This window comes from Lathamus discolor, chromosome 8, assembly GCF_037157495.1.
Source record: "Lathamus discolor isolate bLatDis1 chromosome 8, bLatDis1.hap1, whole genome shotgun sequence".
Classification (NCBI taxonomy): Eukaryota; Metazoa; Chordata; class Aves; order Psittaciformes; family Psittacidae; genus Lathamus; species Lathamus discolor.
The window spans coordinates 21,761,902-21,784,328 of record NC_088891.1 but is presented as its reverse complement, the minus strand read 5'-3'; the positions used below and the strand labels follow the sequence as shown (position 1 = coordinate 21,784,328).

The 22,427-nt window shown below is 58.1% G+C and overlaps 3 protein-coding genes across 8 annotated transcripts; 1 reads left to right on the top strand and 2 right to left on the bottom strand.

The window, feature by feature from the left end:
* The first annotated feature begins 1,328 nt into the window (after positions 1 to 1,328).
* PPIB (peptidylprolyl isomerase B) lies at positions 1,329 to 2,718 on the top strand. Its single transcript, XM_065688001.1, has 5 exons — positions 1,329 to 1,511; positions 1,591 to 1,704; positions 1,784 to 1,877; positions 2,030 to 2,214; positions 2,364 to 2,718. Exons 1-5 carry the CDS (start codon positions 1,353 to 1,355, stop codon positions 2,484 to 2,486), a joined length of 675 nt encoding a protein of 224 aa, XP_065544073.1. The 5' UTR covers positions 1,329 to 1,352; the 3' UTR covers positions 2,487 to 2,718.
* Positions 2,697 to 6,039, bottom strand: SNX22 (sorting nexin 22). Of its 5 annotated transcripts, none has more exons than XM_065687995.1 (6): positions 5,564 to 6,039; positions 3,921 to 4,004; positions 3,690 to 3,794; positions 3,522 to 3,616; positions 3,254 to 3,341; positions 2,697 to 3,171 (listed from the first exon to the last, which is right to left on the bottom strand). In XM_065687995.1, exons 1-6 carry the CDS (start codon positions 6,035 to 6,037, stop codon positions 2,809 to 2,811), a joined length of 1,209 nt encoding a protein of 402 aa, XP_065544067.1. In that variant the 5' UTR covers positions 6,038 to 6,039; the 3' UTR covers positions 2,697 to 2,808. The 5 variants fall into 5 exon arrangements, with proteins under 5 accessions (XP_065544067.1, XP_065544068.1, XP_065544069.1 ...); XM_065687996.1 differs by having other exon boundaries at positions 3,254 to 3,338; XM_065687997.1 differs by having other exon boundaries at positions 2,975 to 3,171; positions 3,265 to 3,341.
* SNX1 (sorting nexin 1) lies at positions 5,981 to 21,688 on the bottom strand. Of its 2 annotated transcripts, none has more exons than XM_065687993.1 (15): positions 21,500 to 21,688; positions 17,579 to 17,681; positions 16,539 to 16,675; positions 15,406 to 15,472; positions 14,199 to 14,242; positions 13,082 to 13,223; positions 12,508 to 12,586; positions 11,738 to 11,813; positions 9,970 to 10,083; positions 9,740 to 9,851; positions 8,948 to 9,153; positions 7,576 to 7,719; positions 7,156 to 7,236; positions 6,657 to 6,728; positions 5,981 to 6,390 (listed from the first exon to the last, which is right to left on the bottom strand). In XM_065687993.1, exons 1-15 carry the CDS (start codon positions 21,644 to 21,646, stop codon positions 6,340 to 6,342), a joined length of 1,575 nt encoding a protein of 524 aa, XP_065544065.1. In that variant the 5' UTR covers positions 21,647 to 21,688; the 3' UTR covers positions 5,981 to 6,339. The 2 variants fall into 2 exon arrangements, with proteins under 2 accessions (XP_065544065.1, XP_065544066.1); XM_065687994.1 differs by having other exon boundaries at positions 9,740 to 9,833.
* Between the last annotated feature and the right edge of the window lie 739 nt (positions 21,689 to 22,427).

Here is a 22,427-nt window from a genome sequence, read left to right as displayed (position 1 = left end):
GTAGGATCTTATGCAGCCTTCGTAACACCTTACAGCCATGGATGGCTCAGCCCCACAGAGCTTGGCCAAGGCATGATGACACTGATTTCTCTTTCCCCTGTGGCTGCACGTTCTCGTTTCGAGCACCCTGGGTAGCAGAATGGCTAAACCATTGATGACATGGAGCAGAGACCTGAAACACTCCAAAACACGCATCTACAGCTGCTGCTGCAGGCGTCAAAGGGTCCTTCCCCATGTGTTAGGGCATCGTGTGCTCCTGTGTGCTGCCTGAGGGGCTGCAGCTCCCACCGAGGTAACCGCCAAGCCCCCTGCACACACTGTGCTGGCAGCACTGGCAACGACACAGGCCCCATCTGCTGCCTCCGGTGCCGCTGGCCCCTGCACGTCTGCTCGCTGGGATCATGCAGAAGGGGCAAGCGCTGAGCTGCTCCCATGGGCTCAGCCGCCGGGACTGTGGCGGTTCCGGCGTGCAAATCACTGCTGCTGCTTTGCTGTCACTGCAGAGGAAAGCGCTGAAGTGCCCTCTGCCACCAAGCACAGCATCTTTTAAAAGCAGCTTTCACTGTACCTAGGCAGGGACAGCACCTGCAGCACGACTGCTGGGAGCTCCTGATCCCACTTAAGACACTGCTTCATACTGGGATCCTTGTCGGGACATGTTTTTTCCTTCTGTTTTCCAGCCTTAAACATAATAGAGACATAATAATGTGAATGTAATAGATGCTGGAGCAGCTCTGCTCTGGAGCCAGGCTGAGAGAGCTGGGCTGGGGCAGCCTGGACAAGAGAAGGCTCCTGAAGGGGAGACCTGAGAGCAGCTCCAGTGCCTAAAGGGGCTGCAGGGAACCTGGAGAGGGGCTTGGGACAAGGGCCTGTAGGGACAGGCCAAGGGGAATGGCTTGAACCTGCCCGAGGGGAGACTCAGATGAGCTCTTAGGCAGAAGCTCTTCCCTGTGAGGGTGCTGAGGCGCTGGCCCAGGTTGCCCAGAGAAGCTGTGGCTGCCCCATCCCTGGCAGTGCTCAAGGCCAGGTTGGACACAGGGGCTTGGAGCAAGCTGCTCCAGTGGAAGGAGTCCCTGCCCTGGCAGGGCTGGGGCTGGCTCAGCCCTAAGCTCCCGCAGCCCCGCCCCGTGGCGGCCCCGCCCCTCCCCCGCCCAGGCCAATCAGCGCCGTCCCTCGCGCCGCGCGAGCCGCAACGTGGCACCCGCCCGGCGGCTCGCTCGGGCCCCTCCTGCTCCCCCCCACCTCCCGCTGCCGTTGGTCGCGCCCGGGCGGCCGCCGCTGGGCGGGAGGGGGCGCGCGGCCCGGCCCGTACCACTGCGCGGGGGGGCGCGGGGCGCGGCGGGCGGGGCCGGATGCCGGCGGCGCGGCGGGCGCTGTGGCGGGGCTGCGAGCGGCGCAGGATGAAGGCGCTGGTGGCGGCGGCGGCGCTGGGCGCCGCGCTCCTGCTGCTGCTGCTGCCCGCCGCGTCCCGCGCCGACGAGCGCAAGAAGGGGCCCAAGGTCACGGCCAAGGTGGGGAGCGGGGCCTGGGGCGATGGGGGGGGCCGGGCCGGCCGCGCGCTCTGCCGCGCTCACCGGCGCCCGCCCCAAGGTGTTCTTCGACCTCCGGATCGGGGAGGAGGACGCGGGGCGCGTCGTCATCGGGCTCTTCGGCAGGACCGTGCCCAAGACGGTGGAGAACTTCGTGGCGCTGGCCACGGGGGAGGTGAGGCCGCGCCCGGGCCCGGGGGGCTGCGGCCCGGCCCGGCCCCGCGCCTGACTCCGCTCCCTGCCGCCGCCCGCAGAAGGGGTTCGGGTTCAAGGGCAGCCGGTTCCACCGCGTGATCCGGGACTTCATGATCCAGGGCGGAGACTTCACCCGCGGCGACGGCACCGGAGGTAACCGCGGCCCGGTGGCAGCGGGTGGCGCCGCGCAGGGACGGACCCGGCCCTCAGGCGGAGCGCGGCCCCCCCGGGTGTGCTCGCTCAGCCCCGCGGCGCCGGCGCCGCCCGGGCCCTGCCACGCGGCCGCTCCTGTTCCTCCCCCCTAGGAAAAAGTATCTACGGGGACCGCTTCCCCGATGAGAACTTCAAGCTGAAGCACTACGGCCCCGGCTGGGTGAGCATGGCCAACGCCGGCAAGGACACCAACGGGTCCCAGTTCTTCATCACCACGGTGAAGACGCCGTGGCTGGACGGCAAGCACGTGGTGTTTGGCAAAGTGCTGGAGGGCATGGTAAGGGGACGGCTGGTGGAGGGGTGACGTTGCCGGCGGGGGGCAGAGCCCTGTGGAGAAGTGGCTGGGAGGTGCCTTACGGGATGGGGCTTGCACTGACCAGGCTGTGCCCGTGTCCTGCATCGTTCTCATGGCTCCGCTGTCCCCAGGACGTGGTGAGGAAGGTGGAGAGCACTAAGACAGACAGCCGGGACAAGCCCCTGAAGGACGTCACCATCGCTGACTGCGGCACCATCGAGGTGGAGAAGCCGTTCGCCATCGCCAAAGAGTAACGCGCAGCCCTGGCTCTCCGGCGCGGCGAGGGGCCCGGCGCGCAGGGCTGCGGGCTGGGGCTGCCCTGCTCCCATCGCGTGTTCCCTGTGGTCCTGGGCGGGCGAGCAGGGGCAGAGCCACTGCGCCCTGGGTCCTTCCACCCTGCCGGCGGGCGGGCCGGGCCCCGGCTCTCTCCCGTCACTTTTGTAAGAAGCACAAGCACCAATAAATGTGACCAATGGGTTTTTTAAAGGGCTGCCTCTCTCCTGCCCCTGGGGGCTGCCGCTCGCTCTCAGTCCCAGAGCCGAGGGCAGCCCCAGCCACCCCCCCCTTCTTCAGGTTTCATCGAGCTTGGATTTGCTTTGCCGGAATGGCAGAGCGCTCCCGGCTGTGGCGGTCACCCACAAGTGATTTATTGCTTGGATGCCGCGGGGTTTTCCCAGCGCCATTCGGGGTCCAGAGGCTTCTAGCCCAACCCCAGCGCACTGGAGCGGAAGGCAGAGGTCCCAGTGAAGGCACGTTGGGTGGGGGTGGGTGCTCAGCTGTGCTCCTTGGCTTCTCCCATCCTGCTTTCTTACCCCATCGCAGCAGGAAAGAGTTATTCCTGCAGTGGGGATGCTGCAGCCCTGGGTGCAGCGTGGGTGCTTCTCCGGGGGAGGTAGAGGCCCTGCAGCACCCCGCTGAGGATGGTGTCAGGGAGCGGCTCTGCAGGGAAAAGCAGGAGCTGGAACCGCGTCGCTGCGGTTTGGGGACCCAAAAGTGCTCTTTCCCCAGGAGGTTTTGGGACCTGCTCCTTACGGGTGCCTGGAGGCTGCGCATAGGGATCGGTGCAGAAGCCAACAACAGGGCGCTGGGAGGGCGGGCGGCTGGCGCTGCTGTGGGAGAGGGGACGTCAGCTCCCAGCAGCCGGCCCGGCTTCCACCTGCCTGTGCCAGCGTCCCCAAGCCCGGCTCTTGGGGCGCTTCACGAGGCTGAGGGGATGATCCCAGCCCCATCCTGGGCTAACCCGGGTGCCAGCAGAGCCCAGGAGCTCCGGGTGCTGCCCGGCTACTCACAGGGAGCTGCTGGCCTTGGGGTCCTGCTGGCAGCACCGCAGCTTCAGGAAGTCCAGCACGTCCTGGGGCAGCTCCTCGTTGTGGTACAGGACACCCTGAGGTGCACCCAGGGTCAGCGCCCGACAGAACCCAGCACACCCCAAAGGCCACCCTGGGCCGGCGCCTCACCCGGATGTAGAGCTCCAGGCCCTGCCGGCGCTGCTCCAGCACTTTGGGCATCCAGTTGGGGACATGGCGGGGGGGGAAGTCAGGGACCTTGCAGGTCTTCTTGATCTAGGGCAGAGCATGGGGGGGACGTCACGGCCCGTGGAGGGTGAGGCTGCTCCTCCCTGCCTGGGGAGCGAGTGTCCTCGTGTCCCCTCCTCGTGTCCCCTCCCCGTGTCCCTGCTGGGGCCTCACCCGCTTGTGCAGCGCCTGGAACTCGCTGTAGCGCTTCGCAACTGTGTGCCGCCGGCCATTGCACAGCACCTCCACCCGGAACACCTGCGGCGAGGGACAGCCCTCCTCAGCATCCTCACCCCCATCAGCCTCATCCCCATCACCCCCTCATCTTCATCAATCCTCAGCGTCATCCTCAGCATCCCCATTGTCCTCATCCCCATCAATCTCACCATCCTCACCATCATCCAAGGGGAGGCAGGGGCCTCCAACTCACACACTCTTGGGGACCCGCACCCTCCCCACTGTCCAGGACAGGCAGCCCCCTCCCTAACTCTTGGGGTAGGCAGGAATCCCCTGGGCCCAACGCAGACCCCAGGAGCAGATGGACCCCCCCAGAGGCGGGGCAGAAACCTCCAGCCCTTTGGTTAGCAGTGGACATCCCCCCTGCCCGGGCAGCCGGGACCCCAGGGACAAACAGGGCCCTTCAACCCCCTTGGGGCTTGCAGGGACACCAGTGAGGGGACAGGGGGCACCCCGACCCCGGGGCAGCGGGGGACAAACCCACCCTGCCCAGCGCAGGTCAGGACCCCCTGGGGCCAGTCAGGGCCCTGCAACCACATCCCCACCTCCCCGAGTGACCCCGCACCCCCTGCGGGGGGGGCCTTCACCCCAGTGCGCCTCGGGGACCCCCAGGCCAAGACACACACCACCACCCGCCAGGGAGACCGCAGCAGGACACCCTCCCCCCGGCCCCCCATGCAGGGACCCCTGCGGGCTCTCAGGGCAGGTGGGGACCCCCCCAACCTCCCCGGGGGCCAGAGGGGGCCCCCGGGACAGGGACAACGTTTCTCTTAAGGGGAAGTGGGCTCCAGCCCCCAGGGCATCCACACACCGTGCCCCGGCCCTCCGGCCCCTGGGACCTCCCCCGGAGGGACCCCCCAGCCCGCAGGGAGGTATCTGGGGACCTCCAACCCCTGGGGAACGGGGGGAGACTCCCGCACCCACCCCTGGGGCCAGGCGGGAGCACGCAGGGGATCCCCTGGGCCGGGGGCAGCCCCCCCGTCAGAGACAGAGGGTCCCCAGGCAGGGGCCTCCCCGGGACAGGGCACCCCCCCCGCCGAGGCCTCATGGGCACAGCCGGTGACGCCCCCGTGCGGCCAGAGGGGACCCCCGAAAGTTCAGGGGTAGAAACTGCTCGGGGGGCACCTGGGCCCCTGCCCCCCCGGGGGCAGAAAGGGATCCCCCCCTTACACACAAACCGCCTGAGGCCAGAGGAGACCCCGGGCCAGGGACCCCCCCTTTCAAAGGCGGAGGAGCTGCCTCTGCTGCCGCTGCGCACCCCAACAGCAGGGGCGACACCTGGGGCACAGGAACAGCCCCGCTCCCGGGGCAGCGGCCGCCCCCTTAGAGGGCAGGGACCCCCGGGGGCACCTGAGGACCTCCAACCCCTGAGGCGAGGGGGGGCATCCCGGGACACCCCCCCCCCATGGGGGCTAGCGGGGACCCCGGTCCGGGGCCCCCCCACCTGCCAACGGGGCAGGGTCTGTGCCCCCTCTACAGGGACCCCCTCCCGGGGCACCTCACACCTGGGGACCCCCAACACCCCCCCCGGCCAGCTGGGCACCCCCTCTCCAGCCCCCCCGCCCGCGGGCGCCGCTCACCGTGTGCGCCCTGTCGGGGCTGCGCGCTGCCGCCTGCGCCTCCGCCGCGGGGATGGACACGGCGATCATGGCCCCGCACCCGGCCCAGCTCCGGCCCCTGCGGGCGGCGGCGCCGCTGGGACCCGGCGCTCCCGGGGCAAGGGGAAAGGAAAGTGGGAAGTGCGCGGGAGCCGGCGGCAGAACCGGCAGCGGGTCCGGTAACGCCGCGCTGGGGGGGCGCGGAGGAGCCGGCGCAGCCCCCACAGCCGCCGCTCGGGGCCAGGCCCCCCCCGGCCCGCAGAGCCCCGGCGCAGCCCCGCTGAGCTCAGACCTAAAAACAGCCCCGGCAGCGGCGGGGCCGCAGCCGCAGCAGCGCCCAAGGTCACCCGCGGCACCGTTACCGCTCCCGGCCCCGGCCCCAAGCCCCCGGAGCCGCAGTGCCCTGATAGAAGGTTTATTACAGAAGTTAACAGCACTGCGGGATAAGATAACCATTAGAGTCCTAACCCAGCCTGAAAAATATACATTTCACATAGACTGTTCCGCCCCTGCCGCAGGTCTGGTCTCACAGCAGGAAACCGGAGTCTCTTCAGTAAGAAAATATATGTTGCTAAATGAAAAATATACAGTTAGAAGAGTTACTGGCTTGCAAGCTGCTTGTCCAGGGGTTAAACCTCTACCAGCTCCAGAGTGTTGAACGAGGATGTGTTCACGTGTAAAAGAGGAAGAGGTATAGTGTATATAAAAAAAAAAAACACCAAAAAAAGGCAAATCCCAGGTTTGCTCTTGTGCTCCTGTTAGGAAATGGCCTTGGCCTCAGGGAGGAACGCTTCCCAGTACTTCACCAGCTGCAAGAGGAGAGATGGCAGAGTCAGGGGCCTGCAGGGTTTTGCCAGCACAGCTCAAGCCCAGAGAGAACTGAGAAGGGGGGGGGGGGGAAATAGAAGCCCCTTCACAGGGCACAGCCCCCCCCAAGGCATCCAGGGGGTGCAAGGCTTGTATCTGCCCCTGCTCCAGCCCATGGGGGCTCATCCCGCCCCTCGCCCAGGGACAGGATGCACCCGCAGTGGGGTTTCAACACTGAGCCGAGCTTCAGGGGGTAAAACCCACTGACCTGCTGCTGAGAGTTTAGTAACGTCTCAAGGTATTTCGTGACGTGGTTTCTGAAGTCCTTGGATTTCTCTTTCTGCAAGAGACGGGCACAAGGAGTCAGCGCAAGGCTGAATGCATCCCCAAACCAACCCCTCCAGCTCCCGAGGGGAAGGAGAAACTACCAGGGTTTCCCTGTTCCTCCTGGGGCACCACAGAGACCAGCAGAAGAGCTGGAGACGTTGAGCATGAAGCTCCTCTCCGGTGGCAGCCTCGCAGCTCAGGGCGGCTCTGCGCACCCTCCTGCGTTTCAAAGGACGCGCTTCTCACACAGAAACCTCCTCATGGCCGAAAGCCACGAGCTCTGCCCGGAGCAGCGATGCCCCAGCTGGGATGCATCCCGATTTCCAGCCACTGCCGACCGCTGCACTGGGAGCAGGGTCAGGAGCTCTCGTGTTCCCAGCCAAGGCACACCGAGGCCAGGCAGGTGGAGGGCTGCAGGCTGAGAGCGGGGCCAAACCTACCTCAAACCGCACCACTTCCTTGCGGATGACAGCAGAAATCCGTTCAAAGTCCCTTTCGTACTGCGTGACACGAGACTCCCACTGCAGAGAGAGGAAGCATGCGGCTGTCTGCAGGGCAGGGGACGTGAAGAACCTCTCGCTGCCCTCTCTAAGCAGTTCTGTGACTGCCAGAGAGGCTCTGCCAGAGCAAAGCTCGGCATTCCTGGTCCTCACCCTCACAGCAAGCTGCATCCTGGCTTGCTGTGAGCAAACCACAGGAGGTGGGACACAAGCAGCCCCTCCTGAGGCTTCCCTCAGGGCTTGCTCAAGGCTGGCTTCTCTCTTGATGCACATTTGGCAAGAGATACCCACCCCTCCAGCTCTGGGGCAGAGCACAGAGGGAAGGAGCTGAGCAGGGACCCAGCACACCCTGGTCCCTACCTCCGTGATCTCATCCTTGGCCTGCTGCAGCTTGTCGGGTTTGTTGGCCCACAGCAGCCTGGCCTCCATCTCCCTCTTCTTCTGCAGCATGGTCTGGGCATCCTGCCACCGCTGCCAGGTCTTCATGCGCTGGTCAAAAGCTCCCTGCAAGGAAGGAGCAGAGACTGAGCTCTGCTTCATCAAGTGTGGTCCTGGGCTCTCCTCTGCGTAACTCAACCTGAGCCAGAACATGCACTGCTCTACAAGGTGCAACAGCAACCAACTTGTGCCTCCGGAACAGCTCTGGGGCCTCTCTCCACACGGGGGGTTTGCCCACCAGCTAGAGGGTTTGGCAGGAGCCACTGAAGAGCTCCAGCCACACACAGGGTCCGGTGCAAGCCTGGACAGGCCTGAGGCCCCCCATGAGCTGGCAGCACCCCAAGCACAATGCCTGGCACATCCCCAAGCTCTGCTGGGGGCCCACTTCATTCCTGCCATGAAGAGTGGGGCAGTGAGGGGCTGCTTCTGCCCACCCCACATTGGATCTCTAGCAGCAGCTCATGGACACCCATCAGGAGGCCAGATGATCTTAAGCAGTCCTGCAAATCATGACTCCAAGCAAGGAAAACCCTATTTAGGCATCTAAATACATCCAGCCAGATTGTGGGGAAGAGCTAGGAAAGCAAAAGCAGTGTCCCAGTGTCCCAACAGCCTGGTCAGAAGGACAGAGCAGCCACGAGGCAGATGAAAGTCTGAGGGCTCCTTACCAGAACATCCCAGCCTTACACCTCCAGCAGTGTGAGAGATCTTGGTCCTGCTCTAGAGCACCCACCACACCTCCCAGTACAGACTGGCAGACCAAGGAGCTCTGTGCCTACTCACGAGGCTGCATTCCGGCCTCTGCAGCTTCCGGAAACAACTGCAGAGAGGCAGGACATGTTTGGGGCAGGAAGGAGTCAGCCTCCAGCTCACCTGGGACCTGTTTCTTTCAGTCCCCAGCACACTGGGCAGGCTGTAGGCTCAAAGACTCAAACTCTTACCCAGCAAATCTATTTGCAACACCCAGATCACAGGTTATCAGCCCAGACCCTTTGCAGTAGCCAGAGTTTTCACCTCCAGAAGGGCTGAGGCCACCTGCAAGCCATGAACTTGCTGCACAACTCCCCCTGGAGATCAGCAGCACAGTAAGGCCTCAGCTACCCCACTTTTCCAGTCTAACCACTCCATCACATCCACAGCTGGACAAGCAGCAAGTTTTCCCTCTGCCTGGACAGGTCAAGAAGCATGGCATGCTCTGTGCTTGAATTTAGAAGACCAGCTGCCCCCTGGCACACCTAAGCCTAAGGTCAGGACCAGCAGCGGAGCCTAGGGCTTGCCCCAAAGGAGTGCTCACCCTTACAACCGAAAGCAGGCGGATGTAGTCTCCCAGGAGCTCAGCCAGGAGGAAGAAGTCATTGTTAGCCTGTTCGTGGTGCAGCTGCTCAATCTTCTCTTCCACCTCAGCCAGCTGGGACAGTGCCCGGGACAGGGCTGTGTTGTCCTCCGAGCTCCCCAGCATGGCCAGGCTCTTTGCAAACTGGGCTGTGTTCAATGCTAGCTCTAGTGAAGGAAACAAGAGTCAGCCAAGGGGCCTCGCTTCCCCAGGTGCTCTGCAAGCCAAGCCCCAGCCTAGAGGTCAGCCCTAGCAGCTGCTCTCCTGCAGCCCCAGGAGATGTGGGCTGGAAGAGCCAGCACCATCTCGGTAAGAGCCGGCAGCTCCTGCAGCACAGTGGGAGGAGGGCTGGGAAACTCCAGCCAGGGAGGAGAAGGGAAGCAGCAGAGTGGGAGGACAAGGCAGAGCTTTGCAGAAGTCAGCCAAAACATGCAGGGGAAGAAAAACATCCCTGCTCCGTGCCAGAGGACAGCTTGGAATTGGTAGTAACATCAGCTCTGCTCAGGTTTGCTACAGCAGCCTCATCCAGCAGGACACTCACTCCAACACCAACATCCTAAACTGCTAGGGCTGGGCAGAAGAGGTGGGATGACTGTTCTACTTGTGTCCCACGATGAAGAGACAGGGAGTTCTTAATAAGGAAGCTCTGTGGTATCTCCTCAGAAGTGCCTCCCGGAACACCTGCACACCAGTGCAGGTCAGGTTTAACTGCTACAGGCCAAGCTTCAGCTCAAGCAGTCCCCAGCTCGTCACCTTTCCTGTGGTTCACCAGTGTCTCCACGACAGCGTGCAGCTTCCGGAGCCGCTGGTCCTCACACTCCACCTCCTGCAGCTTCTCCTCAAACCACTGAAACGAATCCAAGATCTGATTCCCACACATGGCACCGCTGTGGGGCTTTCCTGGCATCTCCCACCCAAAGCTCGCTCTGGCACACAGCTCCAGAACGAGGACAAGGACAGCCCAGAGGTGTCCTAACACTTACTATGTCCGATTCATTCATCTTGATGGTCATTTTACTGACAGCATCTGTAGCTTTGTTGAACATCTTCAGTATTCCTGCTCCACTCAGGGCCTGGGTGCCCACTGCTCTTGGTAGCTATAAAGAAATAGAAATAGTTTGCTTTGCCAGGAGATAGAAACAGGTTAGTCAGCAGCCACCACATCATTCTCCCTGTGGGTCCCTTGACAGACAGGGCTTCTCTGCACACAGCTCCTGCAAAGGATCAGCCAGACACTGCCTCAGCAGTGGCAAAGCCCACACAACATTCCCAATAATGGGACTGGAGTAGCTTACAAACAAATGAGGAGTTCCTAAATGTTACACTGTATGTGGGGTCTGCCTGTTCTGCTTGGCTGAAGTAACACAGATCTGTAGGAAGCAGCCACACTATTGAACTGAGGACTGTCAGAGCTGCCACAGGCACATAGGCACATAGTAGAGCTGCGAAATACTCTACACCAACCACAACTACTTTCCAGGGAGAGCTGAAGCTGCCTAGCAGCAAAGTAAGGTGTTTCCATGATGCCTGCTCCTACACCAGAGCTCCAGCACAGCATAAGTGCTGCAGTCACTCAGGCCAAGGCTCCCCAAGGCTCAGCCTCTTGAAGAATGACTTCTTCACATCAGGCATGCAGATGGGCATGGTCACGCTTCCCACTGAGGAGCAGGGACCACACCAGCCATATGTTTCAGTAGGAAGCCAGCTCTCCCCACAACATCCGAGCATCAGGACACCCCTCATCTCCAAACAGCAGGCTACACTGCTGTCATGGGTTTCAGAGAGCAAAGACCACCCATGCTCTCAACACAAACCCCCACCACAATGGATGCAAATGAGGCCGGAGCTCTCTGTGAGTGTGCAGTGCTCAGACAAGCACCCACACAGAAGGGAGCTCTGTTGTATTCACATCGCGTGGCAGGGGTTTGATAGCAGAGGGCTGCAGGGGTGGCTTCTGTGAGAAGCTGCTGGAAGCTTCTCCTATGTCCAATAGAGCCAATGCCAACAGCTCTAAGACAGACCCAACACTGGTCAAGGCCAAGTCCATTACTGACAGTGGCAGTGCATGATAATATATTTAAGGTGGAAAAGTTGCTCTGCAACAGAAACTGCAGCCAGAGAGGAGTGAGAACCTGTGAGAACTCTGCAGACACCAAGGTCAGGCAGAAGCTCATGGAGGCCTGTCTCCTGTAGGAAGGACCCCACACTAAAGTGGGGGAAGAGTGAGGAGTCCTTCCCTGGGGAGGAAGGGACAGCAGTGACAACAAGTGACAGACTGATCACAACCCCTATTCTCCATTTCCCTGGACCATTATGGGGGAAAAAAAAAAAGAGAATTTGGGAGTAAAGTTAAGCCTGGGAAGAAGGTAGGGATGGGGGGAAGGAGCTTTAAGGTCTGGTTTTACTGCCCATTATCCTGCTCCGATTTCATTGGCAATAAATGCCTTTTCCCCAAGTTGGATATGTTTTGCCCATGTTGAGTGATCTCCCTGTCCTCAGCTCAGCCCACCAGCCTTTTTGTGTTCTCTCCCTTGTCCAGATGAGGAGGGGAATGACAGCAGCTTTGGTGGGCACATGACATCCAGTCAGGGTCAACCCACCATATCTGTTATCAGTATCACTGATTAAGAGCTCTTACAGTTTTGCTGCTTCTCACTGAGCTTTGAAGCATCATGCCTCATTGACTGGCTGTGTACCAATTTCTTCTGCACTTCCAAGATACTTGGAGCTACATTATTCCGCACTACTGACCTCCTCCTTTTCCAAGAACTCCCGGACATCTGGGTCCTGCAGCATTGTTGGGTGGCTGACCACCCTCCGGAGGTACCTGGGCAGAGGAACATACCAAGAGTCACTTTGGTGGTAACAAACCTGGCTCCGAGCCACCACAATGAGTCACAACACACTGCTTGTTCAACCTGGAACAGCAGTTTGGGAGCTGCTCTCCTTCACCCACCAGGAGTTCTACCTCCCTGTGGACTTCAGTGGGACCAGCCTGCAAGTCGAGCCCTTTGATTAATAGTTCCCATAGTGAGAAAGTTACTGGATCTCCCAAGTGATCAAGATGCAGCCTTACATCTTTAACAGCTTGAACAGATCTTTCAGAGGCTGTAGCTGGAGGGGATCAGCACCTCAGTACTAACTACAACAGGCAACACAGAGCAAAGGCCACTTGTGACTGTGTAATCAGGGTGCAAGCTAGAGATCAAGTTGTTTCTCACCTGCTCTGCACTGTTTGTACAATTACTTCACATTTTTTGGCTCCTGAGACAGTTCAGTTTGCTTCCTGCCCTGTCAGTGGAGTTTGGTCAGATTTAGACCAAACACCAGCAGAGGCTTTTGAAGCAGGAGATTGTTTTACAGAGTCAAAGCAACTCTCTGCAGCTGCAGCTCTTCAACAGCCTCCAGTTTGCCCCAAGCCTAGAAGCTTTTCTCATGTAGCAGGAATGTGCAGCCAGTCTGACCTTTCAGAGGTCCCTTGCTTGGTTCAGGCAGGAGGGAAAAGCTGTTGGGGTCTGTACCTCTCTAGAGCAGCCCGTCTTTTCTCTAGGAACTCTGCAGAGGAGGAATCTTCCTTCCCAACTTTCACTTTGGTCATTCCTAGCACAGAAGGAAGACACAAATTACTGAGCTGCTTCACACTTGACACACAAGATAGCATGGTTTGTCACAAGGTACAGGCTATCAGGATGACAGCAGGAGAGGCATTTTACAACAGGAATTAGACCTTGCATCAGCAAGAGCTACTTGGAAATTTAAAATCTGTTTATACCTAACAGCTAGCAGAAGCAGACATGCAGGAGAGGCAAAGCAATGCCAAGAGAGACTGGAAGGGTTGCAGCTGCACCCAGCACAGAGCAGAAGTCTTTATTCTACATCAAGCAGATGCGGAGGCACCTGCAAACCCAAACGAGGCTTTAAGCTGAGAGCTCCAAATATGGAACCAGAGTTTTGTCTGTACCACGGAAGCGCGATTATTTTCCATAGCTGCTTCCCATGGCTGCTGTGCAGCTTCCCTCTCAGCTCTGAGACTGCAGGCAGGTCTGGCCTTCAGGCACAAAGCTCACCACTGGAAGAATCAGCTCCACCACTCACCTATGAGACTCTTCTCAGGCGGCGGAGGGACGATGAACCCATTCTGGGCATGCTTCTCAGACAGCTTCTCATAGAGACCCAGGAAGTCACTGAACCTCCTTTTCACTGAGAACTGCTTGCTCCTGAACATTGGCATGCTCGTCTGGGGGAAGAGATGGGACTCAGGTCAGACTCACCCACGGAAGCTGGCCCCCGCATGCACAGCCTTGCTAGCTCTACCTACTGTCACTTCTGGCAGTGAAGTAGGACAGCTTGAGCTCTGCAAGGTACGAGCAATGAAGAGAGCAAACTTCAGCCTAGGTTTTCAGCAGCTTACCTCCTTCTCCTTGGCCCAAGCAGCAGTATTAATGCCACTAAACAATAGAGCAGCTGTTACTGCAGCCACAGGCTGCTGGGTGAACCCTGCCCATTGCCTAATCCCATCATCCCTGCTCCACACAGGAACAGGGACTGCTGTCATGTCACACTTGCTCACCTTAAGACTACAGGGGACACCAGTGGCTTTTGACTGTTTAGAGAGCAGGACCAGAGACTAACAAGTCCCCCTCACACACCATCAGCTTCAGACCACAGGATGCCTGTAGTCCAGCAGCTGCTGTACAGACATTAGGAGCAACCTTTTGCAGAGCTCAGAGCAGCACCTCAAAGCTCCAAGGAGGGCAGCAGCTGCAGAAGGCTCCATTTCTTGTGACTAGCCCAGGACAGCAGGTCCTGACATGAAGCAGCAGCAGCTCTTCAGCGAGAGCTGAGTTCAGGTTGGCTTAATCTGACACTACCATCACCACTGAACCTTTAGCAACAGCCCCAGCATCTGGGGCTCTCCCTAACAGATGTCATTTCTGCTGCTCACTCCCAGTGCTGAACATCGGTATCAGCCAGGACAGCAAAGAGGTAACTAGCTGTAAAAAACAGTCTCCTTTCAAATAGATTCAAACCCTATTTCTCAGCTAGGTTCATCCTTTGATCTGCAGGGGTGGATTACAACTCCTGAATCCATGTAACAAGGTGCTCAGACCTCCTGTTTATTTAGGTCACCACTGGCTTGCCTAAGAACAGACAGTCTGGCTGCCTTGGGAAAATAAAGGCACTCATGCCAGGTGCTATGAATTAGACATACCTGTGTTGACACTTTGTAGGCTACGTAGGCATTCATACCATCCCCTGTGGAAAACAGGAACAAGGCATCAGTATCACAAGATCAGCATCATCTGAATGCAAAGCACAAGGCTCCTGCAGTCTCCTAGCCTTTGCCTGCCTCAGTGGTTCTGATCTTCAGCCTGATACAGCTCTGAATCCTCACACAGGCAGCATCTCACTGCAGGACCTGGACTCCTGCCCACTAGGCACTTCCCCACCCTGACTGCTGAGCCCTCCTTTTCCTTCCTAAGGCAGCCAACTGACAATCGGGGACTTGTTACACTGACAGCATTTGGGCTGACTCCACATCTGCTCAGCACACAACAATTCGGTGGCTGTGCAGCACATGAAGCGGCCTATTGAGAGAGTGCAGGTTCAGGCAGCCCCTGGTTGCATGTGGCTGGATTCTGAAACATCACATGCAGTTTTCTGCAGCTTACACAGAAATCCCCTTGTTTACCTGGTAGCTCAGCTGAAGGGCACTCTAAGAGGTCTGCTGCTGCCCCTAGGATCTCTCTGATGTACAAGTCAGTGTACCTCCCAATTCCAGAGATCACAAGATGGAATGAGAGCAAACTGACACTTGTGAGGCTGCTCCACTGGCTGGGATCAGATGTTAACTTGGGTTCTCTGCACCCCGGGGACTGACACATAGCTGGCCAGGTTCATCTGACCCCTACTTTCAGGGAGAAACCCTCTTGCGTCTCAGTTTGAAGCCAGAGCTGCTTCCCTGGCAAGCACAGCTCCTAGGGAAGGTGCCAGAGCACAGAATAATTTAGGACACCTAGATGTAGGTGAAGGCAATTTTGCCTCCCCCTTGCCAGCTGCACACAGGACAGTGCTGCCTGGAGGTCAAGTCAAGTTGGTCACCACAGTTCCAGACACCAAGATCTGCTACTGCAAGCATCACGTTTCACCTTCCCAAAAACTCCCTGCCTTTGAGGTCCCTGCCTTTCCGGAACCTGCTCCTGGTTTCAGCAGCATTTGCGTGATTTGTGTAGCTTCATTTCTTCTAGGTGTTGGAAGAAGTTTTGGGGAAGCTACTCCAGGATCAAGTTTGCACTTGCAGAGACAGCTCAGAAGTTGGAGCTGTGGCATGTGGAGGCAATAGCTGCATTTGGTCCTACTGCCAAGCTTGGCTTCTCTAACTGTGCCTCACTGTGCAGCAGGACAGCACATTAACTCACCAACTTTCTCTGGGTCACTCACTCCTACAGTCAGCTCAAATTTGTCCTCCTGTTCCTCTTCTTCCAGCTGTTTGGAGTAAGCACAGGAAGACAGCAAGTTAAAACTGGAAAGTCAGGCTTCAAATCACCCTAAACCATAAAGTCCCATACATTATAGTGAGCTTGTCACACTACAAAGACATCTTCGGCTTTTCGGTCTGGCTAAGACCACTCTATAAAGTCCTGGAGCTTATCACTTGTGTCCAGGCTACATATTTCAAGGATCACAAACTGGATTTGTTTTACTACACCACTGTCTGCACAGACTGATGTACAAACTGCTCAGCCACAAGGTGAAACTCCAGAGTCCAGCCTGAGCTCTGTGCAAGAGAGTTCCCTTTAAGCTTTTTTACATCATGATTTCAGTTCTCACTTGAAACAGCACCAGATACTGAACCTATGCAGAAGTTATACTGTGTAGGCACAGAGGGATGGAGAGTCACGAAAGCAACAGGAAGACCAAGGCTGAACGGGTCTTTTCATCATACCCTGCAATTAAACCAGTCTGAAGCCAACCTGAGACACTACTGATGGCACTGCAGAGTCCAATTTCATGAGCTTGGGGGTACTTGGGGCAGAAAAGGAGCAATTTCCTTGTCTCCAAAATAGCTTCAGTCTTTTTTTCATTAAAAAAAACCCAGATTTAGGCCAAGCACCACTTGATTAACTGGGCTTGGCAACCAGATTACAAGTTCTGCTTAGGGACCCTGTACTCTCATGTCACCCAGGAGACTCTTTCAAAAACATGAAAGAGAGTTGCTACGCCACTTGCCCCATCGTTAGCAGTACAGGGTGCTAGAGGTCAGAGTCATTGCTCAGACCCTCAGGACCGGGGCAGGCACCTGCTATGTGAGATTTGGAAGCAGCTCTGCACCACCACATGAGCAACAATGCCATCAGCCTGATCTGAACCCCACTTCAGCAGTATCAGTCCCAGGCTGATGGCCCAAGATGCAAGCCAGTGCACCCAATATGGCAATTACATTGATTGCATCATTTAAGATGCATGTTTACAACTAAGTAAACAGACAGGTTCCTGCCAATTACAGTCTGAAACCAGCAGGGCAAGTTGGAAAGCTCAGAGCAATTCTCACCTCCTCATAGCTCTTTGGAGGGTTTCTAGAAGAAGAGCTTGCAGCTACTTCTAATGAGGGGGCAGGATTGGATGCTTTGGCCAGTTCCTTCTTCTGGTTGTTTTGTGTGCTGTCTAGAGACAACTCTACAGTGGCATCTGTCAAGAGAAGTTTGCAAGGGTCAGCATCTCTACTTTGAAGTTTTGAAAAGGTGATTTTGATATCTCAGAGACATGCATGGGATCTAGGGAGTAACATTAGTCTTATTTAGCAGAAAAAAAGTAAATCCATAGCGATGCCACCTGTAAGCACTGGGAAAAGCATAACTTAGTGCATCTCCATTACAGTATTTGGTCAATCCTGCTGGAGAACATTAAGCTAATGCAATAAACTTATTCTAGAATGAGGCAGGCATCACCTCCTTGCTGTGTGCTAGAGGAGCTGTACAGTCTAACAGCTAAAGCCAAGCTGGTTCCTACATGGCACACAGGCCAGCCTGGAAGGTTGGCTCCTTCCCAGGACATTTCTGCACCCAGAGGAAGTATAACCTTCCACCTCTTAGCAAGTGTCTCCAGAATTGACCTCCTTGCTGGAGGTGTCCCACCATGCCAGGGCTGGGAACAGCCTGACCCTCCTTGTGTTCCCCTGCTGAGGGGTGTTATGTTTCCTGTTCCTTGGGAACAACCATGTGTCTACTGAAGACGCTTCCTCCACCTGCATGAAGGGAGGAGAAGGTAGAGAACAAAAGCCTTTTAACTCTGACAGACACTCACCGCCTTACAGCTTAGGCAACAAAACTAAATCAAACCCTATTTTTAATCTTCAGCTTCAAAACAGTTAATCCAGCTGCACGATTATGCCAGAGACCTGGAAAAGGCTACTCCAACCTTCCCAAAAATACCACCAGAGCTCAATGCTTCCAGAGCAGACTGGAACACGAGCTGGAGATAAGGACCTGAGACAATCCAGAAATATCCATGACCCGCATACCAGACTTAAAAGCAGATCACCCCAGGTTTACAGTTCAGAAAGCCCCAAACACCCAGTAGATACAGACTCACCTGCAAACAAGTCCTGATCGTCTTGCTCTACACGAACCCCATTCTCTTTGGAAGCGCTGCTCACAGGGAGAAGAGATTCCCTTTTCGGAGCTGTGGGCTTGCTCTGGAAGAGAATTAAAAGCACACAGACAAGAGGCTATTTACACTGAGGAATGGAGGCTGGAGGAGCAAACAGCTCACCTCCCTAGCCACTGCCACACACCATCACTACTGTGTGAGCAGAGTGAGAGGACATCACAGACTGCTTCCCTTCCACCCATGCTCTCTGCCAGCAAGGCTGCACTGAGGCATCCCTGCCATTAAGGACACCAAGTGTCACATCAAACTTCAGAGCCAGTTTCCCCCTGCTGCTGAGCAGAGCAGGAGCAGCCAGCAGGTCACTGGGATGTGCCAGCCCACAGGCAGAGAGCCACAGCCCCAGTCCTTGCACTACAGGTGTCAGGAGCAGCAGGCAGCCGAGTACACCAGAGTGCTCCTGTTCAGAACACCCACAACACACCCGGCCATGCCACTTGCAGGTAGTCACATGCACAGCAGCACTAACGCCACATCAAGGCAGGTGGGCAGCACTAAGGAGCCTCTGAGCTAAACCACAGTGAGCAGAGCATACTGCCAGCAGGAGATCCCTTCCCTTGGGAAAGCCAAGCCATCAATCACTGGCAGCAGAGCCAAAGGCAAGACACCGGAGACTACAGGAGCCTTGTCAGCAGCTTAACTTGTGTGGCAGCTCAACCACTACCATGAGCAGAGTTGCCCTTCCCCAGAGGGCTGTTTCCGGCCTACTTTAATGGAGCAGCCCCCTTCCATGTGGTCCAGCGGAGCTCACATACTCCACTGCCCTGGTACCACGAAGCTTCATGGAGCCAGAACATCTCCTACACCACCACTCACAGCTGGACCAAAGCCGGCCACGGCTCTCTATATTTTGCAACCAAGTCTTGCACATCACGCTTTGCAATCCAAAGCTCATGCTCCCCTTATACAGCTTGGCCAGGACAAGCCAGCCCAGAGCTCCAGGGCCAGGACTTACCACACAGCTGATCCTGTCACAACAAACAGCCCCCTGGCACGTAGCTTCACTGGGGGGGGCGGGGAGGGGCATCCTGGCTACTGGGAGCAGGCACGGGAACAAGGTGAAACTCCACTCAAAAGCCTGCACACCAACCAGTCCACCACACCAGGAGGTAGAGGTGTTTCTGCAGCAAGCACTACAGGAGCCAGCATCACAAATCCTCCCTCAGTTTGGAGGCAGACAAGCAAGAACTGGGCAGCAAGAGCTGTTCTCAAATGTCTCTGCAGAGAACAGAACAGGTCTTTGACAGCCAGTAAATGGAGCACTATCAGCAGTGACTCCAAACCAAGAGGCTCCTTTGGCACTTCCTTCTGCAAGGAAGCATCAATTCCCACTTCTCCCAAAGGAATAAAGCAGTGGGTTTGAGTCTTTAAGTACCTAAAACACCAGTGACATTAGATGGTGAGTGCTCCTATATTTTAGGGTATTTTCCTGGAGAAGAAAGCTGGGACATGAGCTACATCTGGCAGCAACAGAGAGTGGGGAACAGAGACACCCATGTCAAACACAGTACCCAGACTCATCACTGGGCACCTTCACAGCACCCAAGCCAACAAGAGTGCTACCACCACAGGGATCTCTTCCAGCCAGTGGCCAAGCCAACAAGAGAGCTCCTACCACCAGTGACCTACATTCGGGACATCTGTAGGTCTCATTTAGATCCTCTGCTTCTACAGCTCTTCAAGCTGGTACAAAACCCCCCCAATCCACATGGACAAGGCAGGGTGGGCTCTGAAGTTTCCCTAATGACTCCCCAGCTCCCACATGCAGAGACAAGCTATCTGCTTTTCTACCATGACAGCTTCTCAGTTTGCCTTAAGTTTAGCTCCTAGGCCTACGAATGCACCGCACTGTTTCTACTTCTCCTTCTGCCACTACAAAAGAGCCACAGCCCCTTCCAGCTCAGCCCACAACAGCCCCCTGCCATCCCCAATGGCTGATTTAGCACACCCCAGCCACCACATGTGCAGGCAGAAATTCACTAGGTCCTGCAGCAACAGCTTGATGCTTACACCACAGGGCTTGGGTAGCTGACCCTTGAGGGCATCCCTGGAGAAGACTGTGGTCACACATGGATCCAACCTTCATCAACAGACAGATGAGGTCCAGCTCTGCACTTGTGCCTGATTCAGACACCTCTTTGCTGGCTACTGTACAAGGGCTAAAGCTGCCAAGCCACCTGGACACTGCCAGCCGGGTGGATGGGCCTCACCAACCCCCTGCTTCCCACAGTGTTTTGCTAATGCTCAAGGGCAGACAGACAAGCAAAGCCAGCAGGTCGCACAGGAGAGCCAAGTCCTAGTTATAACAGTTGCTTTAACAATACTAAACACCAGATAAGCTGCTTTAGCTCAACTGACTCCAGCTTCAGCAGAGAAACACTTTATTTGCACGAAAGCCCATGGCAGCTGGCACTCATCTGCAGAGGCTGCAAAGCAGCAAGACCTACTACATCTTCCAGGTCTTCAACAAAGAAAGGTCCTGAGAAGTTCAAGACCGTGCCAGGCAGACATACCAGCATCTTTCTCTTGCAACACCAGGGCTGCACTTTTCCAAGGTATTCTCAGTGTTGCTTTGCTTTGCCCAGACCAATGTGAGAGCTTTATCCTCTCAAGCTCACACAGGGCAGAATCTACCCACATCTCCCCAGATCTGCCTTGTGCCCTGCTCCTGGTATGAGCACAGCCCATGGGCACCAGGGCAGCACCAGGCAGGTGTCTGGAGAGCTTCCTGCCAGAGCCACCACCTCAGGCCCTGCTGGCAGGAGCGGACTGGACAGAGCCTGGGTGAGGCCAGCAGAAGCTCGGTGTCGGCCCCTTGCAGGGGACAACGTGACCTGCCTCAGCCTGCAGAGCTTCTGGCTGCCGAGCAGCTGGCTGGGAGGGATTCAGCTTGGGAAAGCACCAGCCAGTGTTTGAAATCCTCTCCTGTCTGCTGGTCACTGACTGGAGAAAATGCTGGCGCAGCTGGCATGACTTAATGCCAACAGCCTTCAGCAACGTGGGTTCATGCACAGGAGGCAATAGAAAGAGAAGGTGCTGAGGCCTTTCACCATTCACACCTCCACCTTCAGCAGGGAATTCATACAACAACACAGCAACTTGCTTCACCGAACAAGCACCACCAACCCTTCCTAGAATCTCAATTGTGCCAGCACAAGGCAAGGGAGATCACCAATGTATTGAGGAGCCTCTCCACCATGAGCAAGGGACATTAGAAGCCCCCAGTCCTCTCACCCTCACTGCAGGGAGGGGTTCATCACCCAAAACCAAACTGAGGGCAGCAAACACCACATCAGCACCCTCTGAATGTTGAGGGGCCAAGAACTGATGCTAGGGGAAGGCAGATGGGGCTGTGAAGCCTCACAAACTGCCCAGCAAAGCTAACAGCAAACCACCAGCAAGGCAGCCTGCTTGGGAGGCACACAACCCTGACCTAGGCGGGGCCGAGAAGCAGGGAGCTTCCCCCAGCGCCGTGCAGGGCCAGCCTGACCCCGCGGGGCTCCTTCAGGGCGCTCGGGCTCTGGGGAACAGGCGTGCTGTAAGTGGTTTATAACGGGGGGAAGCGCGGAGCAGCCTGGCAGGAGCCCTTTCGCAGCCCCACAGCCCCCTGCGACCCAGGGCGCCTGAGGTGCTCTGGGGAGGGAGGAAACCCGGGTCTCCCGTCGGGAACAAGAACCCTCAGGCACCGACACCCCCCTTTCACTGGGGAGGCTCGGAGAGCTCTCCCCGTCTTTTAACCGAGCCCGGCGGCCCTCTCGCCGCTGCCGGCGGGCCATGGGCCGGAGCCTCCCCCTCACAGGGGCCCCAGGCCGGGCCTGCCCCCGGCCGCCCCCTTCCCGCACTCACGGTGCCGGTGAAGATGTCCTCCCCCTCCGAGTCGCTGTCGGCCGCCCCCGGCGCGCCGCCATCACCGCCGCTGGAGCCGCGGGGCTCGGGGAAGGGCGGGGGCACGCGTCCGGCCGGGGACGGGGAGCGGGAGCCGCCCGACGCCATGGCCGCGCCACCGCTTCCGCCTGCGACCTCCGCGCCGGAAGTCACGGCCTCCGCCTTAACCCGCTGGGGCGGGGCCGGGGGGCAGGACGGCCTTCGGATTGGTCTGTACCCCTGAGTGCCCCGCCCTCCACGCCAACCGGAGCCAATGAGCGCCGCCGTTTTCCTCCGCGGGCAGGCGTCGCTGCGTCCCCATGGAAACGGCCACGAGCCTGGCGGGGGAGTGCACCATTCCGCCGGCGGAGGGGAGCGCGTGTTTCCCCCCGGGGGCAGTGGGCGAGCCCAGGCCCGAGGGCACGGCCGCTGCGAGCGGCGCCCGCGGCTGCAGCCGCGCTCCCCCCGAGGCTCCGCCACCCCTCGGCCCTGTCCCGGCCCTTCCCGTGCCCCGCCACGCACCGGCAGCGGCGGCTCAGAGGTTGTGCGGAGCAGCCCAGGGGAGGCAGCGCTGCCGCACGGCCCCCCGGCTCCTCCCCGGGCACCCGGGAGCAAGCCTTGCGCAAGCACGGCGGGATGAGCCCCGGCTGCCGCTGGTGCAGGCACGGTGCGGGCTCACCCCACGGCACAGCGCTGGGGGCTCTCTGCGGACAGCGCCAGAGGAGCCGGGCAGGGACCCTGGGCTCCATCGGCTTCGGGTTCAGCAGAAAACCCCGATGAAGATCCCGGACACGGGAGATTTTCTTTCTTTTGCTACAGCCGGTTCCTGCAGCGGAACAGCAAAGCCCATGAGACGCCCCCGAGCCCTCTGTGCTGGAGCATTTGGTTTTCCACACGATTACAACCGTGT